Source organism: Hyperolius riggenbachi, chromosome 6, assembly GCF_040937935.1.
Source record: "Hyperolius riggenbachi isolate aHypRig1 chromosome 6, aHypRig1.pri, whole genome shotgun sequence".
Lineage (NCBI taxonomy): Eukaryota > Metazoa > Chordata > Amphibia > Anura > Hyperoliidae > Hyperolius > Hyperolius riggenbachi.
Genome location: NC_090651.1, coordinates 348,599,951 through 348,618,284, shown reverse-complemented (window position 1 = coordinate 348,618,284; position 18,334 = coordinate 348,599,951). Strand labels below are relative to the sequence as shown.

General features: G+C 48.2%; 1 protein-coding gene across 2 annotated transcripts in view; it reads left to right on the top strand.

The window, feature by feature from the left end:
- Positions 1 to 7,782: 7,782 nt before the first annotated feature.
- Positions 7,783 to 18,334, top strand: part of PADI2 (peptidyl arginine deiminase 2) — a 168,784-nt gene continuing 158,232 nt past the window's right edge. For both annotated transcript variants that reach the window (XR_011022214.1, XM_068241583.1), the window contains exon 1: positions 7,783 to 8,007. Coding sequence is in view for 1 of the 2 variants with exons in the window: in XM_068241583.1 (XP_068097684.1) it covers positions 7,877 to 8,007 (131 nt within the window). In the remaining variant the exon portion in view is untranslated. The remainder of the gene's footprint in view (positions 8,008 to 18,334) is intronic.

The window sequence follows — 18,334 nt, the reverse complement described above, 5'->3', positions numbered from 1 at the left end:
CAACATGAAATCTCTCGGGAATCGGCCAAGCCTGCCACCTTTGCCGCTTCGCAGCTGTGTTTGTATGTATGTAATGTAGAAGAGAAAGCGAAGCCGGCACCATCAATGTATTTATGCTCTTTTAGTCAGGTAAAAACATGCAAACAGCCAATATGCGACGTTTCGAGGAGACACCCTCTTTTTCAAGCTGAACTGTGCATGACCAAACATATAATGGCAAATCACTCCTATTTATACACGACATAGACACATGGCAGCCTATCAGCACTATGCTTACTCATTAGCCAATAAGATCAGGTCCTACCAAGTGGACCTGATGGGGAACTCAAGGGCTGCCTACCTGATAGGATCATTTGAAAATGGAGTCAAACCGCCTCCCCATCCAAGCCAGTTCCAGGTGGAGGCAAACGGCTACTCTTTGCTGGGCAGAGCTATGCGGAAACGCACCCCCGCCAGGCCACGCCCACTGGCGGACCTGGGAGGAAACAACCCGCACTGCGTGTGGGAGAGGGCGGCTACCAGCCGTCCGCTCCCCTTCTGCCCAGCAACGCGTGACGTATGCGGAAGAAATTCCGCTATACGCCATGCAGATGTAAACAGAGAGCCTGAGTGTCCGCCCCCTCCAGAGACTAGAGCGTGTGTCAGTTGCCTAGCAACGTCACCGCTCGTGTTCAGTGTGTCGTATATGACACTATGTACAATAGATAGTAGCTGTTTATATGCAACTGATAGTCATATGGAAATGACAGCAATTAGTAATCATGACCTAGGGATATTATATGGATAAATATAAGGAAAGGGGGGGGGGGGAGGGGGGGAAGGGGGGATAAGGACAAAACAAAAGAGAAACACTAGAAAGCATCTGAAATAAAGATAAAAATAAAAATAAAAATAGGGAGGAGGGAAGGAGAGATGAAAAAAAGGCGGCGTCTCAGGGTTCCACTGGAAAAGACTAATAAATGTTAAATACACATATTACGAATCTGTACATATGTCTCACTGAGGCTGTGCACCATGGAGCAACATGGAGCCACATTCGACCTTAGAATCCTTTGTCTCTGAGCTCATGACAAGATGTACTGATATACGTCTGACCATCCATCACTCTGAACAACAAATTAATTTTCTCGACACACTTGTGCAGAGACGGGGTGATAAGCTTGTTACAGATATTTTCGTTAAACCCACTGATGTTAATTCGCTCCTACATTTTGGGAGCTTTCATTCAGAAATGACCAGGAGAGCCATACCCATTGGACAACTACGCAGGGTGCAGACGATAGTTGATGACGGGGCGACCAGACAGCAGAGGTTGACACAGATGACAGATAAATTTTTCCAACGAGGTTATCCGACTGATGTGTTGGAAACAGCACATGATAGATTACGGAAGGGACTGGAGGGAAGACAGAGACGCACTAGGAAAAACATGACTGACCGTATTCCCTTTGTCACGAGGTACAGTACGCAGAGTGAGGAGATCAGTAAGATTATTAGGAAACATTGGTATCTTCTGGCAGACAGTTTCCCGGAGATACCCCATTTTCAGCACTCCCCATTGGTGTCTTATAAAAGAGCGCCAAATTTAAGAGATAGATTGGTACATGCAGACATGGGAGGTGCTGACATGGGAGATATAGATACAAAACGTAAGGGTACATTCCCTTGCCTCAATTGTGTACATTGTGCCTCTGTGACTAAGGGTGAATATATCAGTCACCCACATACTGGTAAAAAATTTAAGATAAATGGCTACTATACTTGTGATACGACTTATGTGATTTATGCCCTTAAATGCCCATGTGGGCTACTATATGTGGGACAGACCACACAGAAGGTTAAAAAAAGATTGTCTTCACATAAACATGCTATAAGGGAGAAATTAGTAGATCAGGCTGTCCCATATCATTTTGTGGCAGCCAATCACCACGTTAGCCAACTTAGGTTCCAGATTATAGAACAGGTGCGTCCATTAAGGAGGGGCGGGGATAGGGAGAGGAGGCTGTTGTGGAGGGAGGCCCACTGGATAAAGAGACTGGACACCATGGAGCCGAGAGGCCTTAACAGAGAACTCGACCTCACGCCTTTTATTTGATGGGCACTTGCTCCATGGTGCACAGCCTCAGTGAGACATATGTACAGATTCGTAATATGTGTATTTAACATTTATTAGTCTTTTCCAGTGGAACCCCGAGACGCCGCCTTTTTTTCATCTCTCCTTCCCTCCTCCCTATTTTTATTTTTATTTTTATCTTTATTTCAGATGCTTTCTAGTGTTTCTCTTTTGTTTTGTCCTTATCCCCCCTTCCCCCCCTCCCCCCCCCCTTTCCTTATATTTATCCATATAATATCCTTAGGTCATGATTACTAATTGCTGTCATTTCCATATGACTATCAGTTGCATATAAACAGCTACTATCTATTGTACATAGTGTCATATACGACACACTGAACACGAGCGGTGACGTTGCTAGGCAACTGACACACGCTCTAGTCTCCGGAGGGGGCGGACACTCAGGCTCTCTGTTTACATCTGCATGGCGTATAGCGGAATTTCTTCCGCATACGTCACGCGTTGCTGGGCAGAAGGGGAGCGGACGGCTGGTAGCCGCCCTCTCCCACACGCAGTGCGGGTTGTTTCCTCCCAGGTCCGCCAGTGGGCGTGGCCTGGCGGGGGTGCGTTTCCGCATAGCTCTGCCCAGCAAAGAGTAGCCGTTTGCCTCCACCTGGAACTGGCTTGGATGGGGAGGCGGTTTGACTCCATTTTCAAATGATCCTATCAGGTAGGCAGCCCTTGAGTTCCCCATCAGGTCCACTTGGTAGGACCTGATCTTATTGGCTAATGAGTAAGCATAGTGCTGATAGGCTGCCATGTGTCTATGTCGTGTATAAATAGGATTGATTTGCCATTATATGTTTGGTCATGCACAGTTCAGCTTGAAAAAGAGGGTGTCTCCTCGAAACGTCGCATATTGGCTGTTTGCATGTTTTTACCTGATTAAAAGAGCATAAATACATTGATGGTGCCGGCTTCGCTTTCTCTTCTGCTGTCAAGATTCTGGAGTGTTGCCAGGATAGCCGAGGCACATCGCTGTTTGTACCTAGGGGAGTGCTCCACCATTTCTTCGACAAAAATATGTATGTAATGTATAAATGTGCTTTAAGTGTGTGTTTATACATTACCTGCCCTGTGTCGCTGTGCAAGTCTGTCTTCCGGTGCTCTTCTATTATTCGCATACACGCTGCCGGCATGGCGCGTGTGTGATGTCACGCACCGGCGTGCTATGTGCCAGCTTGTATGCGGCTACCGGCGTGCTATGTGCCAGCTTGTATGCGGCTACCGGCGTGCTATGTGCCAGCTTGTATGCGGCTACCGGCGTGCTATGTGCCAGCTTGTATGCGGCTACCGGCGTGCTATGTGCCAGCTTGTATGCGGCTACCGGCGTGCTATGTGCCAGCTTGTATGCGGCTACCGGCGTGCTATGTGCCAGCTTGCATGCGGCTACCGGCGTGCTATGTGCCAGCTTGTATGCGGCTACCGGCGTGCTATGTGCCAGCTTGTATGCGGCTACCAGCGTGCTATGTGCCAGCTTGCATGCGGCTACCGGCGTGCTATGTGCCAGCTTGTATGCGGCTACTGGCGTGCTATGTGCCAGCTTGTATGCGGCTACCGGCGTGCTATGTGCCAGCTTGTATGCGGCTACCGGCGTGCTATGTGCCAGCTTGCATGCGGCTACCGGCGTGCTATGTGCCAGCTTGTATGCGGCTACCGGCGTGCTATGTGCCAGCTTGTATGCGGCTACCGGCGTGCTATGTGCCAGCTTGCATGCGGCTACCGGCGTGCTATGTGCCAGCTTGTATGCGGCTACCGGCGTGCTATGCGCCAGCTTGTATGCGGCTACCGGCGTGCTATGTGCCAGCTTGCATGCGGCTACTGGCGTGCTATGTGCCAGCTTGTATGCGGCTACCGGCGTGCTATGTGCCAGCTTGTATGCGGCTACTGGCGTGCTATGTGCCAGCTTGTATGCGGCTACCGGCGTGCTATGTGCCAGCTTGTATGCGGCTACCGGCGTGCTATGTGCCAGCTTGCATGCGGCTACCGGCGTGCTATGTGCCAGCTTGTATGCGGCTACCGGCGTGCTATGTGCCAGCTTGCATGCGGCTACCGGCGTGCTATGTGCCAGCTTGTATGCGGCTACCGGCGTGCTATGCGCCAGCTTGTATGCGGCTACCGGCGTGCTATGTGCCAGCTTGCATGCGGCTACCGGCGTGCTATGCGCCAGCTTGTATGCGGCTACCGGCGTGCTATGTGCCAGCTTGCATGCGGCTACTGGCGTGCTATGTGCCAGCTTGTATGCGGCTACCGGCGTGCTATGTGCCAGCTTGTATGCGGCTACTGGCGTGCTATGTGCCAGCTTGTATGCGGCTACCGGCGTGCTATGTGCCAGCTTGTATGCGGCTACCGGCGTGCTATGTGCCAGCTTGCATGCGGCTACCGGCGTGCTATGTGCCAGCTTGTATGCGGCTACCGGCGTGCTATGTGCCAGCTTGCATGCGGCTACCGGCGTGCTATGTGCCAGCTTGTATGCGGCTACCGGCGTGCTATGCGCCAGCTTGTATGCGGCTACCGGCGTGCTATGTGCCAGCTTGCATGCGGCTACTGGCGTGCTATGTGCCAGCTTGTATGCGGCTACTGGCGTGCTATGTGCCAGCTTGTATGCGGCTACCGGCGTGCTATGTGCCAGCTTGTATGCGGCTACTGGCGTGCTATGTGCCAGCTTGTATGCGGCTACCGGCGTGCTATGTGCCAGCTTGTATGCGGCTACCGGCGTGCTATGTGCCAGCTTGTATGCGGCTACCGGCGTGCTATGTGCCAGCTTGCATGTGGCTACCGGCGTGCTATGTGCCAGCTTGTATGCGGCTACCGGCGTGCTATGCGCCAGCTTGTATGCGGCTACCGGCGTGCTATGTGCCAGCTTGCATGCGGCTACTGGCGTGCTATGTGCCAGCTTGTATGCGGCTACTGGCGTGCTATGTGCCAGCTTGTATGCGGCTACCGGCGTGCTATGTGCCAGCTTGTATGCGGCTACTGGCGTGCTATGTGCCAGCTTGTATGCGGCTACCGGCGTGCTATGTTCCAGCTTGTATGCGGCTACCGGCGTGCTATGTGCCAGCTTGTATGCGGCTACCGGCGTGCTATGTGCCAGCTTGTATGCGGCTACCGGCGTGCTATGTGCCAGCTTGTATGCGGCTACCGGCGTGCTATGTGCCAGCTTGTATGCGGCTAGTAGAAGACAAGCACCACGACATAGGACAGGTTATGTATAAATGCCTTGCCGCATTTGTTAATCGTCGTCTGCAAGAAATGCTTGGTATCTATTAACGGGTTGCAAGTAGGAACTTTGATGCAAGATGTCATTTTGAACATATGAAACGCTTGTAACGCTGGTCTGTGCTGGGTCAGCACTTATATCTGGTGAGAGGCTCAATTATATGCTGGGTGAAGGCACACTGGGAGAGACCTGGGGAGCACACTGGTGATAAGTAGTGAAGTGCTAAGCGGTATCACACTATTGCTGTGCATTTTTCTTGCATGCCCTGAGTGTTGAAGAACCTGGAAGGAGAGCCGCCTGCAGGGATGTGTGGACTGACACTGGCAGAGCCCGAAAACGCACTTGCCGATCGTATTAGGTTGGCCAACTGTTCCGGTGAGCGTATATAGTTTCTCATGAGGATGCTGTGAAGAGTTTATTGGAACTGTATGGAGATTTGAGAAGATTTATATCTAGGGACTCTCTAATGCTGATCTCAGTGGCCATTCCAGTTTTATATATAGCTGTTTGAAAAAACTGTGAATACTTTTTTTTAGTGTAAACCAGGCTATGAAGTAGTGTGATACACTGTTTTATAATCCTCTATTTAGCATGAGTTGTTGAGCACATTGCCCTTTTTTATGGTTATTAACTTTGCACTGAGTACACACTCTATTTGGCAGTTTGGCGTATTGAGGAGGAGATATATATACAGTGGCTTGCAAAAGTATTGGGCCCCCTTGAAGTTTTCCACATTTTGTCACATTACTGCCACAAACATGCATCAATTTTATTGGAATTCCACATGAAAGACCAATACAAAGTGGTGTACATGTGAGAAGTGGAACGAAAATCATACATCATTCCAAACATTTTTTAAAAATAAATAACTGCAAAGTTGGGTGTGCGTAATTATTCGGCCCCCTGAGTCAATACTTTGTAGAACCACCTTTTGCTGCAATTACAGCTGCCAGTCTTTTAGGGTATGTCTCTACCAGCTTTGCACATCTAGAGACTGAAATCCTTGCCCATTCTTCTGTGCAAAACAGCTCCAGCTCAGTCAGATTAGATGGACAGCATTTGTGAACAGCAGTTTTCAGATCTTGCCACACATTCTTGTTTGGATTTAGATCTGGACTTTGACTGGGCCATTCTAACACATAGATTTGTTTTGTTTTAAACCATTCCATTGTTGCCCTGGCTTTATATTTAGGGTCATTGTCCTGCTGGAAGGTGAACCTCCGCCCCAGTCTCAAGTCTTTTGCAGACTCAAAGAGGTTTTCTTCCAAGATTGCCCTGTATTTGGCTCCATCCATCTTCCCATCAACTCTGACCAGCTTCCCTGTCCCTGCTGAAGAGATGCACCCCCCGAGCATGATGCTGCCACCACCATATTTGACAGTGGGGGTGGTGTGTTCAGAGTGATGTGCAGTGTTAGTTTTCTGCCACACATAGCGTTTTGCATTTTGGCCAAAAAGTTCCATTTTGGTCTCATCCGACCAGAGCACCTTCTTCCACATGGTTGCTGTGTCCCCCACATGGCTTGTGGCAAACTGCAAACTGGACTTCTTATGCTTTCTGTTAACAATGCCTTTCTTCTTGCCACTCTTCCATAAAGGCCAACTTTGTACAGTGCATGACTAATAGTTGTCCTATGGACAGAGTCTCCCACCTGAGCTGTAGATCTCTGCAGCTCGTCCAGAGTCACCATGGGCCTCTTGACTGCATTTCTGATCAGCGCTCTCCTTGTTCGGCCTGTGAGTTTAGGTGGATGGACTTGTCTTGGTAGGTTTACAGTTGTACCATACGCCTTCCGTTTCTGAATGATTGCTTGAACAGTGCTCCTTGGGATGTTCAAGGCTTTGGAAATTTTTTTGTAGCCTAAGCCTGCTTTAAATTTCTCAATACCTTGATCACTGACCTGTCTTGGACCTGTCTTGTGAGTTCTTTGGACTACACGGTGTTGTTGCTCCCAATATTCTCTTAGACAACCTCTGAGGCCCTCACAGAGCAGCTGTATTTGTACTGACATTAGATTACACACAGGCGCACTCTATTTAGTCATTAGCACTCATCAGGCAATGTCTATAGGCAACTGACTGCACTCAGATCAAAGGGGGCCGAATAATTATGCACACACCACTTTGCAGTTATTTATTTGTAAAAAATGTTTGGAATCATGTATGATTTTCGTTCCACTTCTCATGTGCACAGCCGTCTCACCCATCAGGCAACTCTAAATTATTGCCTGGAGCGCCACAGGCGGAGAGAGCGCAAAACCACCGCTACTGCAGTGTGTTTTTTATTTATTTACATTCATGCTTGCCCTACTCAGTGCCCGAGTGCTGCCTCTGGTACCGCCCCCTCTCCTCTCATTCAGAGCGAGCAGCCACACAGATTTGATCCAGCAGATCGAAGATGCTGCTTTGCTCCGCCCCTTCCTGCCTCTCTCTACTGTGCTTGACACAGTTTGAAAAAGAGAGCGGCAAGCAGGAATGAAGAGGCCAGAGAGCGGAGGAAGAAGGAGGCAGAGCTGATCCGTGATGCAGAGCCTCCAGAGGTAGATGCTGCTGGAGATGATGGGGACTCGGAGGCTCATCTATGCTGGCTGCCTAAGTGATCTTAGGCAGAGAGAGGGCAGCAAGCAAATGGCTACATCAAACCCTGCAAGGGCGCAGACTGCAGGCAGCACACAGTAAGTAATTACAGGCATCTTTCACGTTGCCCCTACTGATCTATCCCAGCTGCCAATCCCCATCATCAGAGAGAGAGACACAAGGCTCACTGCAAAGTTACTTCCTGCCTGCGTGATGGAGCTAATTGTTTCTCCTCTGCACTGTGTGATGCAGGCTGGGTGTCTGCTGGGTAGTGTTGTCCGGATCATGAACGATTCGGATCTTTGATCCGAATCTATTTTATGAGTCGATCATCCGAATCATCAAAATGAACGATTCGGATCGCAAAAGGGGCGGGGCCAGGAGCGACACGCCCCCTCTCAGCGGGCAGCGGGGTCCTGGAAGCAGGGATCGCTCTGTTGGATGGGAGGCAGCCTTGCAGGGAGACAGGTAGATAAGAGAGAGGGGACATGGGTGCCACTGCCAGATATGTGTAGAGAACACATACTGGCTATAACGTGCTGCCCATTATAGGCTGTCTGTTCCGTAGTTGTGCACAGTGAACACATTGGAAACTTTTGGCTCAGCACAGCTCAGTAACTTTGCAGGCACTGTGATTGCTGGGCAATTATATGATCCTCCTGCACTCGGCACTAAACAGCTGCACTTATCTTCTGGGAATGCTTTCTTTCACTGTGCGACCTTTTCTTTCAAAGTGTACAGATGAACATATAGGTGAAATATATGTAAAGCATATGACTTCAGCATGTGGGTATTACGTGCAAACATTTCTGCTCTCTGCTCGTCCCTCCTCCCTTCTCTGTCCACTCCCTGCCCTCTGTCCATCTTCTCCCCTTCTCTGTGTGTCCACCCCCCTCCCCTTCTCCTGTCCACAGACCTGTCCTGCTGTTCATTTCACCCCCGAATGCTTCCGGTAGTAAAATGATCCGAGATTCGGATCAAAGATCCGGATCTCTTCAATGATCCGATTCGAATTATCCGGATCATTGAAAAGATCCGAACTTCCCATCTCTACTGCTGGGCTCTTTCAGGGATCAGTGAAGGATGGGCATGGCTTCTGCAGAGACGTTTCTGACAGGAGTTTATCTCCTGTACTGTGGTGTCGGGTGTCACAGGAGCTGGATGACTGTCCGTGCAGGATCAGCAGAGGCATGTCCTCATGTGTAAATGTATGCTGCAACCCTGCTGTGCCCTGAATTTCACAAGTATAGCACATGAATATAATGTGATGTCTAATGAATGTTTGTGTTGATGTAGCAGTCTGTATATTTAGCACTGATTTTGGTTACATGCTTAAAGTGTACCTGAGACAGTACACTCACTGTGCCTTATTTATACTTACCTGGGACTTCCTTCAGCCCCATGAGGACTATAAGCGCCCTCACCATCCTCCCTAGTCGCTCTGTTGTCGCCTTCTGTATTTTCTTAAAGAGAATCTGTATTGTTAAAATCGCACAAAAGTAAACATACCAGTGCGTTAGTGGACATCTCCTATTCCCCTCTGTCACAATTTTGCCGCTCCCCGCCGCATTAAAAGTGGTTAAAAACAGTTTTAAAAAGTTTGTTTATAAACAAACAAAATGGCTACCAAAACAGGAAGTAGGTTGATGTACAGTATGTCCACACATAGAAAATACATCCATACACAAGCAGGCTGTATACAGCCTTCCTTTTGAATCTCAAGAGATCATTTGTGTGTTTCTTTCCCCCCTGAGGGGGGAATGCATAGCAGAACCACAACACTGAAGAACTTGGCAGCCTTCCAGACACAGGCTGACAAGTCTGACAAGGGAAAGATACATTGATTTATTACAGAGACTGTGATAGTACAAAGTGCTGCAGTAAGCCAGAACACATTAGAATAGCTTTTGAAACTTGTAGGATGATAAAAAACAGGATGCAATTTTTGTTACGGAGTCTCTTTAAGTCATGGCCAGTCGTGGTGTTCTGCACATGCCCAGTCACGAGTGTGCCCCATTCTTCACCCAAGCGCAAAATACTCCCAGCCACGGCAACGTGTGACCAAGCTGCACATGCACAGAGCACTGCAACTGAAAAAGATACGTGAGGCGATGCTGGGTCGAAGGAGTGGTTGATATGGACGACGAGGAAGCTGGCGGTCCTTATGGGGTGGGAGGAAACCTAAAGTATAAATTAGGCACAGTGAACTGTCTGAGGTCCACTTTAACAGCTGAGTGTCAGTGCCTGAAATGATAGAATGCAATAATTATCAATTTGCTGTGAATGCTTGAGCTTTCTAAGCTACACATAACTGTATTAAAAGTAAAGATAATCATTCCTTTGGTATGTAAAGAATGAGACTGTGTTGTTGGATGTAACATCATGCATACCTTGACGCCAGGAAACTGTACAGGAATGGGAGGAAGGCATACGCAGCATGTAAGAATGGGGCGTGTCTAAAAGTGTGGCAGGGGCATGTCTTAGTGTCCCTCTTTCCAGGCTCCAAAAGTTGGGAGGTATGACGTGTGTGCAGCCAGCGTGTGACGCACCAGGCATTCGGGTGCCACCGCTGGCTTCAGACAGGAGACTGTGCTTCCTTGACGTGCCCCCCTGGCCCCATTCGCTTGTTTGTTGTGTGTCTCCCTCAGAGCTCCAGAGGCACAGCAGGCAGCAGGTAGTCCAGCACACCCTGTGTGTGTGGGAATAAGGACTGGTGCTGTGTGGGGTGGGGGCGCCCTGGGAGGGGGGGCGCCAAAGGTTTTCTTGCCTGGAGTGACAAAATGGCTAGAAACGCCCCTGCTCATGTGTACACCACTTTGTGTTGGTCTTTCATGTGGAATTCCAATAAAATTGATTCATGTTTGTGGCAGTGATATGACAAAATGTGGAAAACTTCAAGAGGGCGAATACTTTTGCAACCCACTGTATATATTTACTTTTTATTGTGAGGAGCGCAGGGTTAAAAGACCCCCCTAATGTATAAACGCACAGCACATTTATACATTGTGGGAACAGCACCAGAGGTATCGTCGCTTGTCCCAATATCGCTCAATGTTACCACCGCGGACCCAATCTAGCAAGTCAGCCCCACATCTTGCTGCATGTCCGACAGATTAATGTGACCATGTGCATGTCGGTCAGACATACAGTACACATGGCGGCACTGATTTTCTTCCGAGCTAAAAACAAGGCAGTCCTCTTCACAAATGTATGCGTAATAAATTCAATTCACCACAGGCTGCGGAATGCCGGGAAGGCACTAGAAAAAAACAGACATGCCTCTATTGCCTTTTCTATCCTCGCTTATCTGCACTGCTTTTTACAGGCCTCTCCCCCTCTCTGAAGATCTGGAAGTTTAGTACCAGTACTAGAAGGGGCGTATAAGTGTGTGTTTGTGTAATATCAGGCGAGGTGGGCAACAGCGCTCATAGATGGCAATTATTTTTTTTAATTTTTTGGTCTGCTTGGTTGTATACAGTATTTCACCAATAAGCTGTTTTTGTATTTTTTGATATACCGTGAGCGACCATGCTGTAATTATTTATTGATCCTTGAGCATTTTCAAAAACGTATGCATTTTTACATGCAGCCCATAGACTTTCCCGCAATGCAAGCATTTCTGCCTAGTGTATTCTAGTGTACTCCCTCTGACACAGGTGACCTGGGTTCTAATCTCATTCTCAGCTCTTCCTGTTCAGCAGGAAACCTTGGGCAAGCCTCCCTATTGCCTGTAGAGCGCCCCCTAGTGGCTGTAGCTCTGACGCTTTGAGTCCTTCAGGAGAAAAGCGCAATATCTGTGTCTCCGCCCAGTCTATTCCTATCCTGAATGTACCAATACTTTCCAATGAGCCACACATCGGTAGTTCTCTGACTTACCACTAGATGGAGGCAATGTCAGTTTGTACAAGTCACACACTGATACGGTTACCAAGAGTTATCTCCCGATATATCCCTTTCTCTGAGGAGTGGTTCACACATAAAAAGGTGTTCAGTCTTGAGTTGGCATCAGTTTTGTTTCTATGTCTGTGTTCACACATAAAAGTGTACATGTCCAGTCAGGTAAAACTGATAGAAAACTGAAGCAAAACTGACAGGACTGGACTGGAAATGTGCAGATTTATGTGTGAATCAAGCCTTAGCCCAGCAAGTTTTCATATTCTCCTCACTACCTAATGTGCAGGAAGCCTAGGAATTTATAGAAAGCAAAGAAATTATCATTGCAATAGCAAAAACTGACGATATACACTGCAGGAGCAGTGTGTGAAGGCGGGGTAACCTGCAGGAGCGGTGTGTGAAGGCGGGGTACCCTGCAGGAGCGGTGTGTGAAGGCGGGGTACCCTGCAGGAGGGGTGTGTGAAGGCGGGGTACCCTGCAGGAGCGGTGTGTGAAGGCGGGGTACCCTGCAGGAGCGGTGTGTGAAGGCGGGGTAACCTGCAGGAGCGGTGTGTGAAGGCGGGGTACCCTGCAGGAGCGGTGTGTGAAGGCGGGGTACCCTGCAGGAGCGGTGTGCGAAGGCGGGGCACCCTGCAGGAGCGGTGTGCGAAGGCGGGGTAACCTGCATGAGCGGTGTGTGAAGGCGGGGTAACCTGCAGGAGCGGTGTGTGAAGACGGGGTACTCTGCAGGAGCAGTGTGTGAAGGAGGGGTACCCTGCAGGAGAGGTGTGTGAAGGCGGGGTACCCTGCAGGAGAGGTGTGTGAAGGCGAAGTACCCGGCAGGAGCGGTGTTTGAACCTGCAGGAGCAGTGTGTGAAGGCGGGGTAACCTGCAGGAGCGGTGTGTGAAGGCAGGGTAACCTGCAGGAGCAGTGTGTGAAGGCGGGGTACCCTGCAGGAGCAGTGTGTGATGGCGGGGTACCCTGCAGGAGCAGTGTGTGAAGGCGGGGTACCCTGCAGGAGCGGTGAGTGATGGTGGGGTACCCTGCAGGAGCGGTGTGTGAAGGCGTGGTACCCTGCAGGAGCGGTGAGTGATGGCGGGGAACCCTGCAGGAGTTGTAGGAGTGTGTTGTTGTCCATAGCACACAAGTGATTGAGGTGTAATCTCACCACAGTCTATCTGTTGATTCTCTCCCAGCCCACACACTGTTACAGATTTAAGTCCGCTGTGGCGATTGTTCCATCTCTCTCAATTGCAGCCAGATTTGTGGATTTGGGAGAGTGAGACAATTTATTCCGGAATGTCCTGAACTCGCCACCCAGCCGTCATGCCCCGCTTATCACTTCATTATCAGACGGGCGCTGCTGGACCTGTCATTGTGGTGCTGTGACAAATGCCATTCCTGCTGTCCCCCAGGATGGTGAGTATAATGGGGGCCTCATCGCTGGCATAGCATGAGGTGGTAATGAGACAGGTCGTGTTTCCTGTAAGCTCAGGCTGGCACAGGGCGTGCTGGACCCTGACATTCCTCTTATGAACGAGAAGATATATCTGTCTTATATCTGTCTTCATGGGTACATTGGAAGAATAGCGGGCATTGCAGGGCACACATGGCGGCTGTGGAGGGGAGGGGGGGGGGGGGGGGAGGAAGGTCTGGACACTAGCCTGGCAGTTTATTTCTAGATTTACTCTGGTGGTGACCATACTGCATCATTATCTATACTGCCCAGGCCTCCTCATTCCAGGCAGATCTTTGCTGGGTTGTAGAATTAAATGGTAGTACCAAACGTTTTTTTCCACAGCTGGTTACTCAGCAACAAGAAAGGGATTTGGGTTCCGATTGCAGTATGGCAGACTGGAACCTCACTGTGACTGAACCGGTTTCCTTTTGCTATATACGGTATTATACCCAATGCATCTTGCATCTTTTCCATACGCTGGTAGATGTGTCGATAGATGGACTGCAGTGCACCCACTTTTGAACCAGAAAAAACGGCAGAGGCGCCTGACCTGGGCTACAGAGAAGCAGCACTGGACTGTTGCTCAGTGATCCAAAGTACTTTTTTCGGATGAAAGCAACTTTTACATGTCATTCGGAAATCAAGGTGCCAGAGTCTGGAGGAAGACTGGGGAGAGGGAAATGCCAAAATGCCTGAAGTCCAGTGTCAAGTACCCACAGTCAGTGATGGTCTGGGGTGCCATGTCAGCTGCTGGTGTTGGTCCACTGTGTTTTATCAAGGGCAGGGTCAATGCAGCTAGCTATCAGGAGATTTTGGAGCACTTAATGCTTCCATCTGCTGAAAAGCTTTATGGAGATGAAGATTTCATTTTTCAGCACGACCTGGCACCTGATCACAGTGCCAAAACCACTGGTAAATGGTTTACTGACCATGGTATCACTGTGCTCAATTGGCCTGCCAACTCTCCTGACTTGAACCCCATAGAGAATCTGTGGGATATTGTGAAGAGAAAGTTGAGAGACGCAACACTCTGGATGAGCTTAAGGCCGCTATCGAAGCATCCTGGGCCTCCATAACACCTGAGCAGTGCCACAGGCTGATTGCCTCCATGCCACGCCGCATTGAAGCAGTCATTTCTGCAAAAGGATTCCCGACCAAGTATTGAGTGCATAACTGAACATAATTATTTGAAGGTTGACGTTTTTTGTTTCAAAAACATTTTTCTATTATTGGTCGGATGAAATATGCTTATTTTTTGAGATAGGAATTTTGGGTTTTCATGAGCTGTATGCCAAATCATCAATATTAACCCATTCAGGTTCCGTCGTTTTCACGTGAGAAATGTTCACCTCCCATTCATTAGCCTATAACTTTATCACTACTTATCACAATGCACTGATCTATATCTTGTTTTTTCCGCCACCAATTAGGCTTTCTTTGGGGGGTACATTTTGCTAAGAGCCACTTTACTGTAAATGCATTTTAACAGGAAGAATAAGAAAAAAACGGAAAAAATTCATTATTTCTCAGTTTTCAACCATTATAGTTTTAAAATAATACATGCCTCCATAATTAAAACTCACGTATTGTATTTGCCCATATGTCCCGGTTATTACACCGTTAAAATTATGCCCCTATCACAATGTATGGCGACAATATTTTATTTGGGAATAAAGGTGCATTTTTTCCGTTTTGCATCCATCACTATTTACAAGTTTAAAATAAAAAAAATATAGAAATATTTCATCTTTACATTAATATTTAAAAAGTTTAGACCCTTAGGTAAATATTTACATGTTTTTGTTTTTTTTATTGTAATGTTTTTTTTTTTTTATAGTAAACATTTTATTTGGGTAGTTTTGGGAGGGTGGGAGGTAAACAATAGATTTATAATGTAAATGTGTGTTAATTTGAATTTTTTTTTTTTACAGGTGTAGTATTACTTTTTGGCCACAAGATGGCGGCCATGAGTTTGTTTACATGACGTCACTCTAAGCGTAACATACGCTTACAGTGACGCATCGGGAAGGGAACGGCCAGAAAAGGCGCAGCTTCCGAGAGAAGCTGTCGCTTTTTCAGCGGGGGAAAGGAATCAATGATCGGGCACCATAGCCCGAATACATTGATTCCCTGGCAACCGAATCCGCGGCCGGGAGTGCGCATGGTTCCTGGACGTAGAAACTACGTCCAGGAACCAAAATAGGTTAAAACAATAAACGGCTGGAACTACTTCAGTTGTGTGTAATGAATCTAAAATATATTAAAGTCTAATGTTTATCAGTACATTACAGAAAATAATGAACTTTATCACAATATGCTAATTTTTTGAGAAGATCCTGTATATGCACTGAGATTGCATGTTCTCCCCATGTCTGTGTGAGTTTCCTCCGGACACTCTGGTTTCCTCCCACATCCCCAAAACATACAGATAAATTAATTGACTCCCACCTAAACTGGCTGTAGATTATGAGGGACAGATGAGTATGGTAGCTCCCCTGCGGACCTATTGCTACGCCCCTGTGACTATGGTAGGATTATATTGTGAGCTCCACTGAGGACTGTCAGTGACATGACTATGTACTCTGTGTGCTGCAGAAGATGTCAGGGCTATATAAATACACAATAATATGGTAGGAAATGAGACTATGACTATGGTAATATTAGATTGTGAGCTCCTCTGAGGACAGTCAGTGACATGACTATGTACTCTGTAATGTCCTGCAGAAGATGTCAGTGCTATATTAATACATCATAATAATATTATGGTAGGACAATAGACTATGAATATGGTGGCATAAGGTTGTGAGCTCATCTGAGGACAGTCAGTGACATGACTATGTACTCTGTAAAGTGCTGCAGAAGATGTCAGTGCTTTATAAATAAATAAGAATAATATCGTAGGACATTACACTAGGACTATGGTAGGACTAGATTGTGAGCTCCTCTGGAGACAGTTAGTGACTATGTACTCTATAAACTGCTGCAGAAAACATCGTAATAATAAATGTGCTAATCGTACTTAGACTTTCAGTTTGCATTTGTTATGTTTCCCGTGTCTGAAAATAAATTGTGCAGGTTTGGGCTGCTGCTGGTAGTGGTATCACAGCAAACTAAATGGATACATTAAAATCTTAGATTTTAATCTTAAAGACATCTGTGCAGGTCCATAGACGACCAATGCGCCTTTCGATCCATCCGTTTATCCAGGACCCTCCGCTGCAGAGAGTGGGACAGTATAGGACATGTGACCCGACCTTTCACCTCTGTGGTGCTCAGCTCGGCTGGGATATACGCTCATCAGACTGGCCCCCATGTGTGTCGCATTCCCACAGCTCCAACTTCAAAGCACAATCCTCTTCCTCGCAGTTATGCCATCCTTAGTTTTATGGACGATCCCCGCAGCGTCCAACTGTGCGACCGCCACATTCTGGAATGTTCTGGGGGGATAGAGTGTCACGGGGGCCCACTGAGCGCGTCACATGTGTACAATGAATTTCTATAGGATGAGACAAGCCGGGAATGTGTCACATTGTTTGGCTCCATGTAAAGGACACGCGGGTCACACCCCATCAACCGCACAAAACTGCCGCATCCAACACAACTGAGTCCTCCAGCAGCACAGAGTATATCAGGAGAGGAGAGTTAGATAAAGAAAGGGGCAGAGTCCTCCAGCAGGACAGAGTATATCAGGAGAGGAGAGTTAGATAAGGAAGGAGCATAGTCCTCCAGCAGCACAGAGTATCAGGAGAGGGGAGTTAGATAGAGGAGGGAGCAGAGTCCTCCAGCAGCACAGAGTATATCAGGAGAGGGGAGTTAGATAGTGGAAGGAGCAGAGTCCTCCAGCAGCACAGAGTATATCAGGAGAGGGGAGTTAGATAGAGGAAGGAGCAGAGTCCTCCAGCAGCACAGAGTATATCAGGAGAGGATAGATAGACAAGGGAGCAGAGTCCTCCAGCAGCACAGAGTATATCAGGAGAGGAGAGTTAGATAGTGGAAGGAGCAGAGTCCTCCAGCAGCACAGAGTATATCAGGAGAGGAGAGTTAGATAGAGGAAGGAGCAGAGTCCTCCAGCAGCACAGAGTATATCAGGAGAGGATAGATAGACAAGGGAGCAGAGTCCTCCAGCAGCACAGAGTATATCAGGAGAGAAGAGTTAGATAGAGGAAGGAGCAGAGTCCTCCAGCAGCACAGAGTATATCAGGAGAGGAGAGTTAGATAGAGGAGGGAGCAGAGCCCTCCAGCAGCACAGAGTATATCAGGAGAGGAGAGTTAGAGGAAGGTGCAGAGTCCTCCAGCAGCACAGAGTATATCAGGAGAGGAGGGTTAGATAGAGAAGGGAGCAGAGTCCTCCAGCAGCACAGAGTATATCAGGAGAGGATAGATAGACAAGGGAGCAGAGTCCTCCAGCAGCACAGAGTATATCAGGAGAGGAGAGTTAGATAGTGGAAGGAGCAGAGTCCTCCAGCAGCACAGAGTATATCAGGAGAGGAGAGTTAGATAGAGGAAGGAGCAGAGTCCTCCAGCAGCACAGAGTATATCAGGAGAGGATAGATAGACAAGGGAGCAGAGTCCTCCAGCAGCACAGAGTATATCAGGAGAGAAGAGTTAGATAGAGGAAGGAGCAGAGTCCTCCAGCAGCACAGAGTATATCAGGAGAGGAGAGTTAGATAGAGGAGGGAGCAGAGCCCTCCAGCAGCACAGAGTATATCAGGAGAGGAGAGTTAGAGGAAGGTGCAGAGTCCTCCAGCAGCACAGAGTATATCAGGAGAGGAGGGTTAGATAGAGAAGGGAGCAGAGTCCTCCAGCAGCACAGAGTATATCAGGAGAGGGGAGGTAGAGGAAGGTGCAGAGTCCTCCAGCAGCACAGAGTATATCAGGAGAGGAGAGTTAGATAGTGGAAGGAGCAGAGTCCTCCAGCAGCACAGAGTATATCAGGAGAGGAGAGTTAGATAGAGGAAGGAGCAGAGTCCTCCAGCAGCACAGAGTATATCAGATGAGGAGAGTTAGATAGAGGAAGGAGCAGAGTCCTCCAGCAGCACAGAGTATATCAGCAGAGGAGGGTTAGATAGAGGAAGGAGCAGAGTCCTCCAGC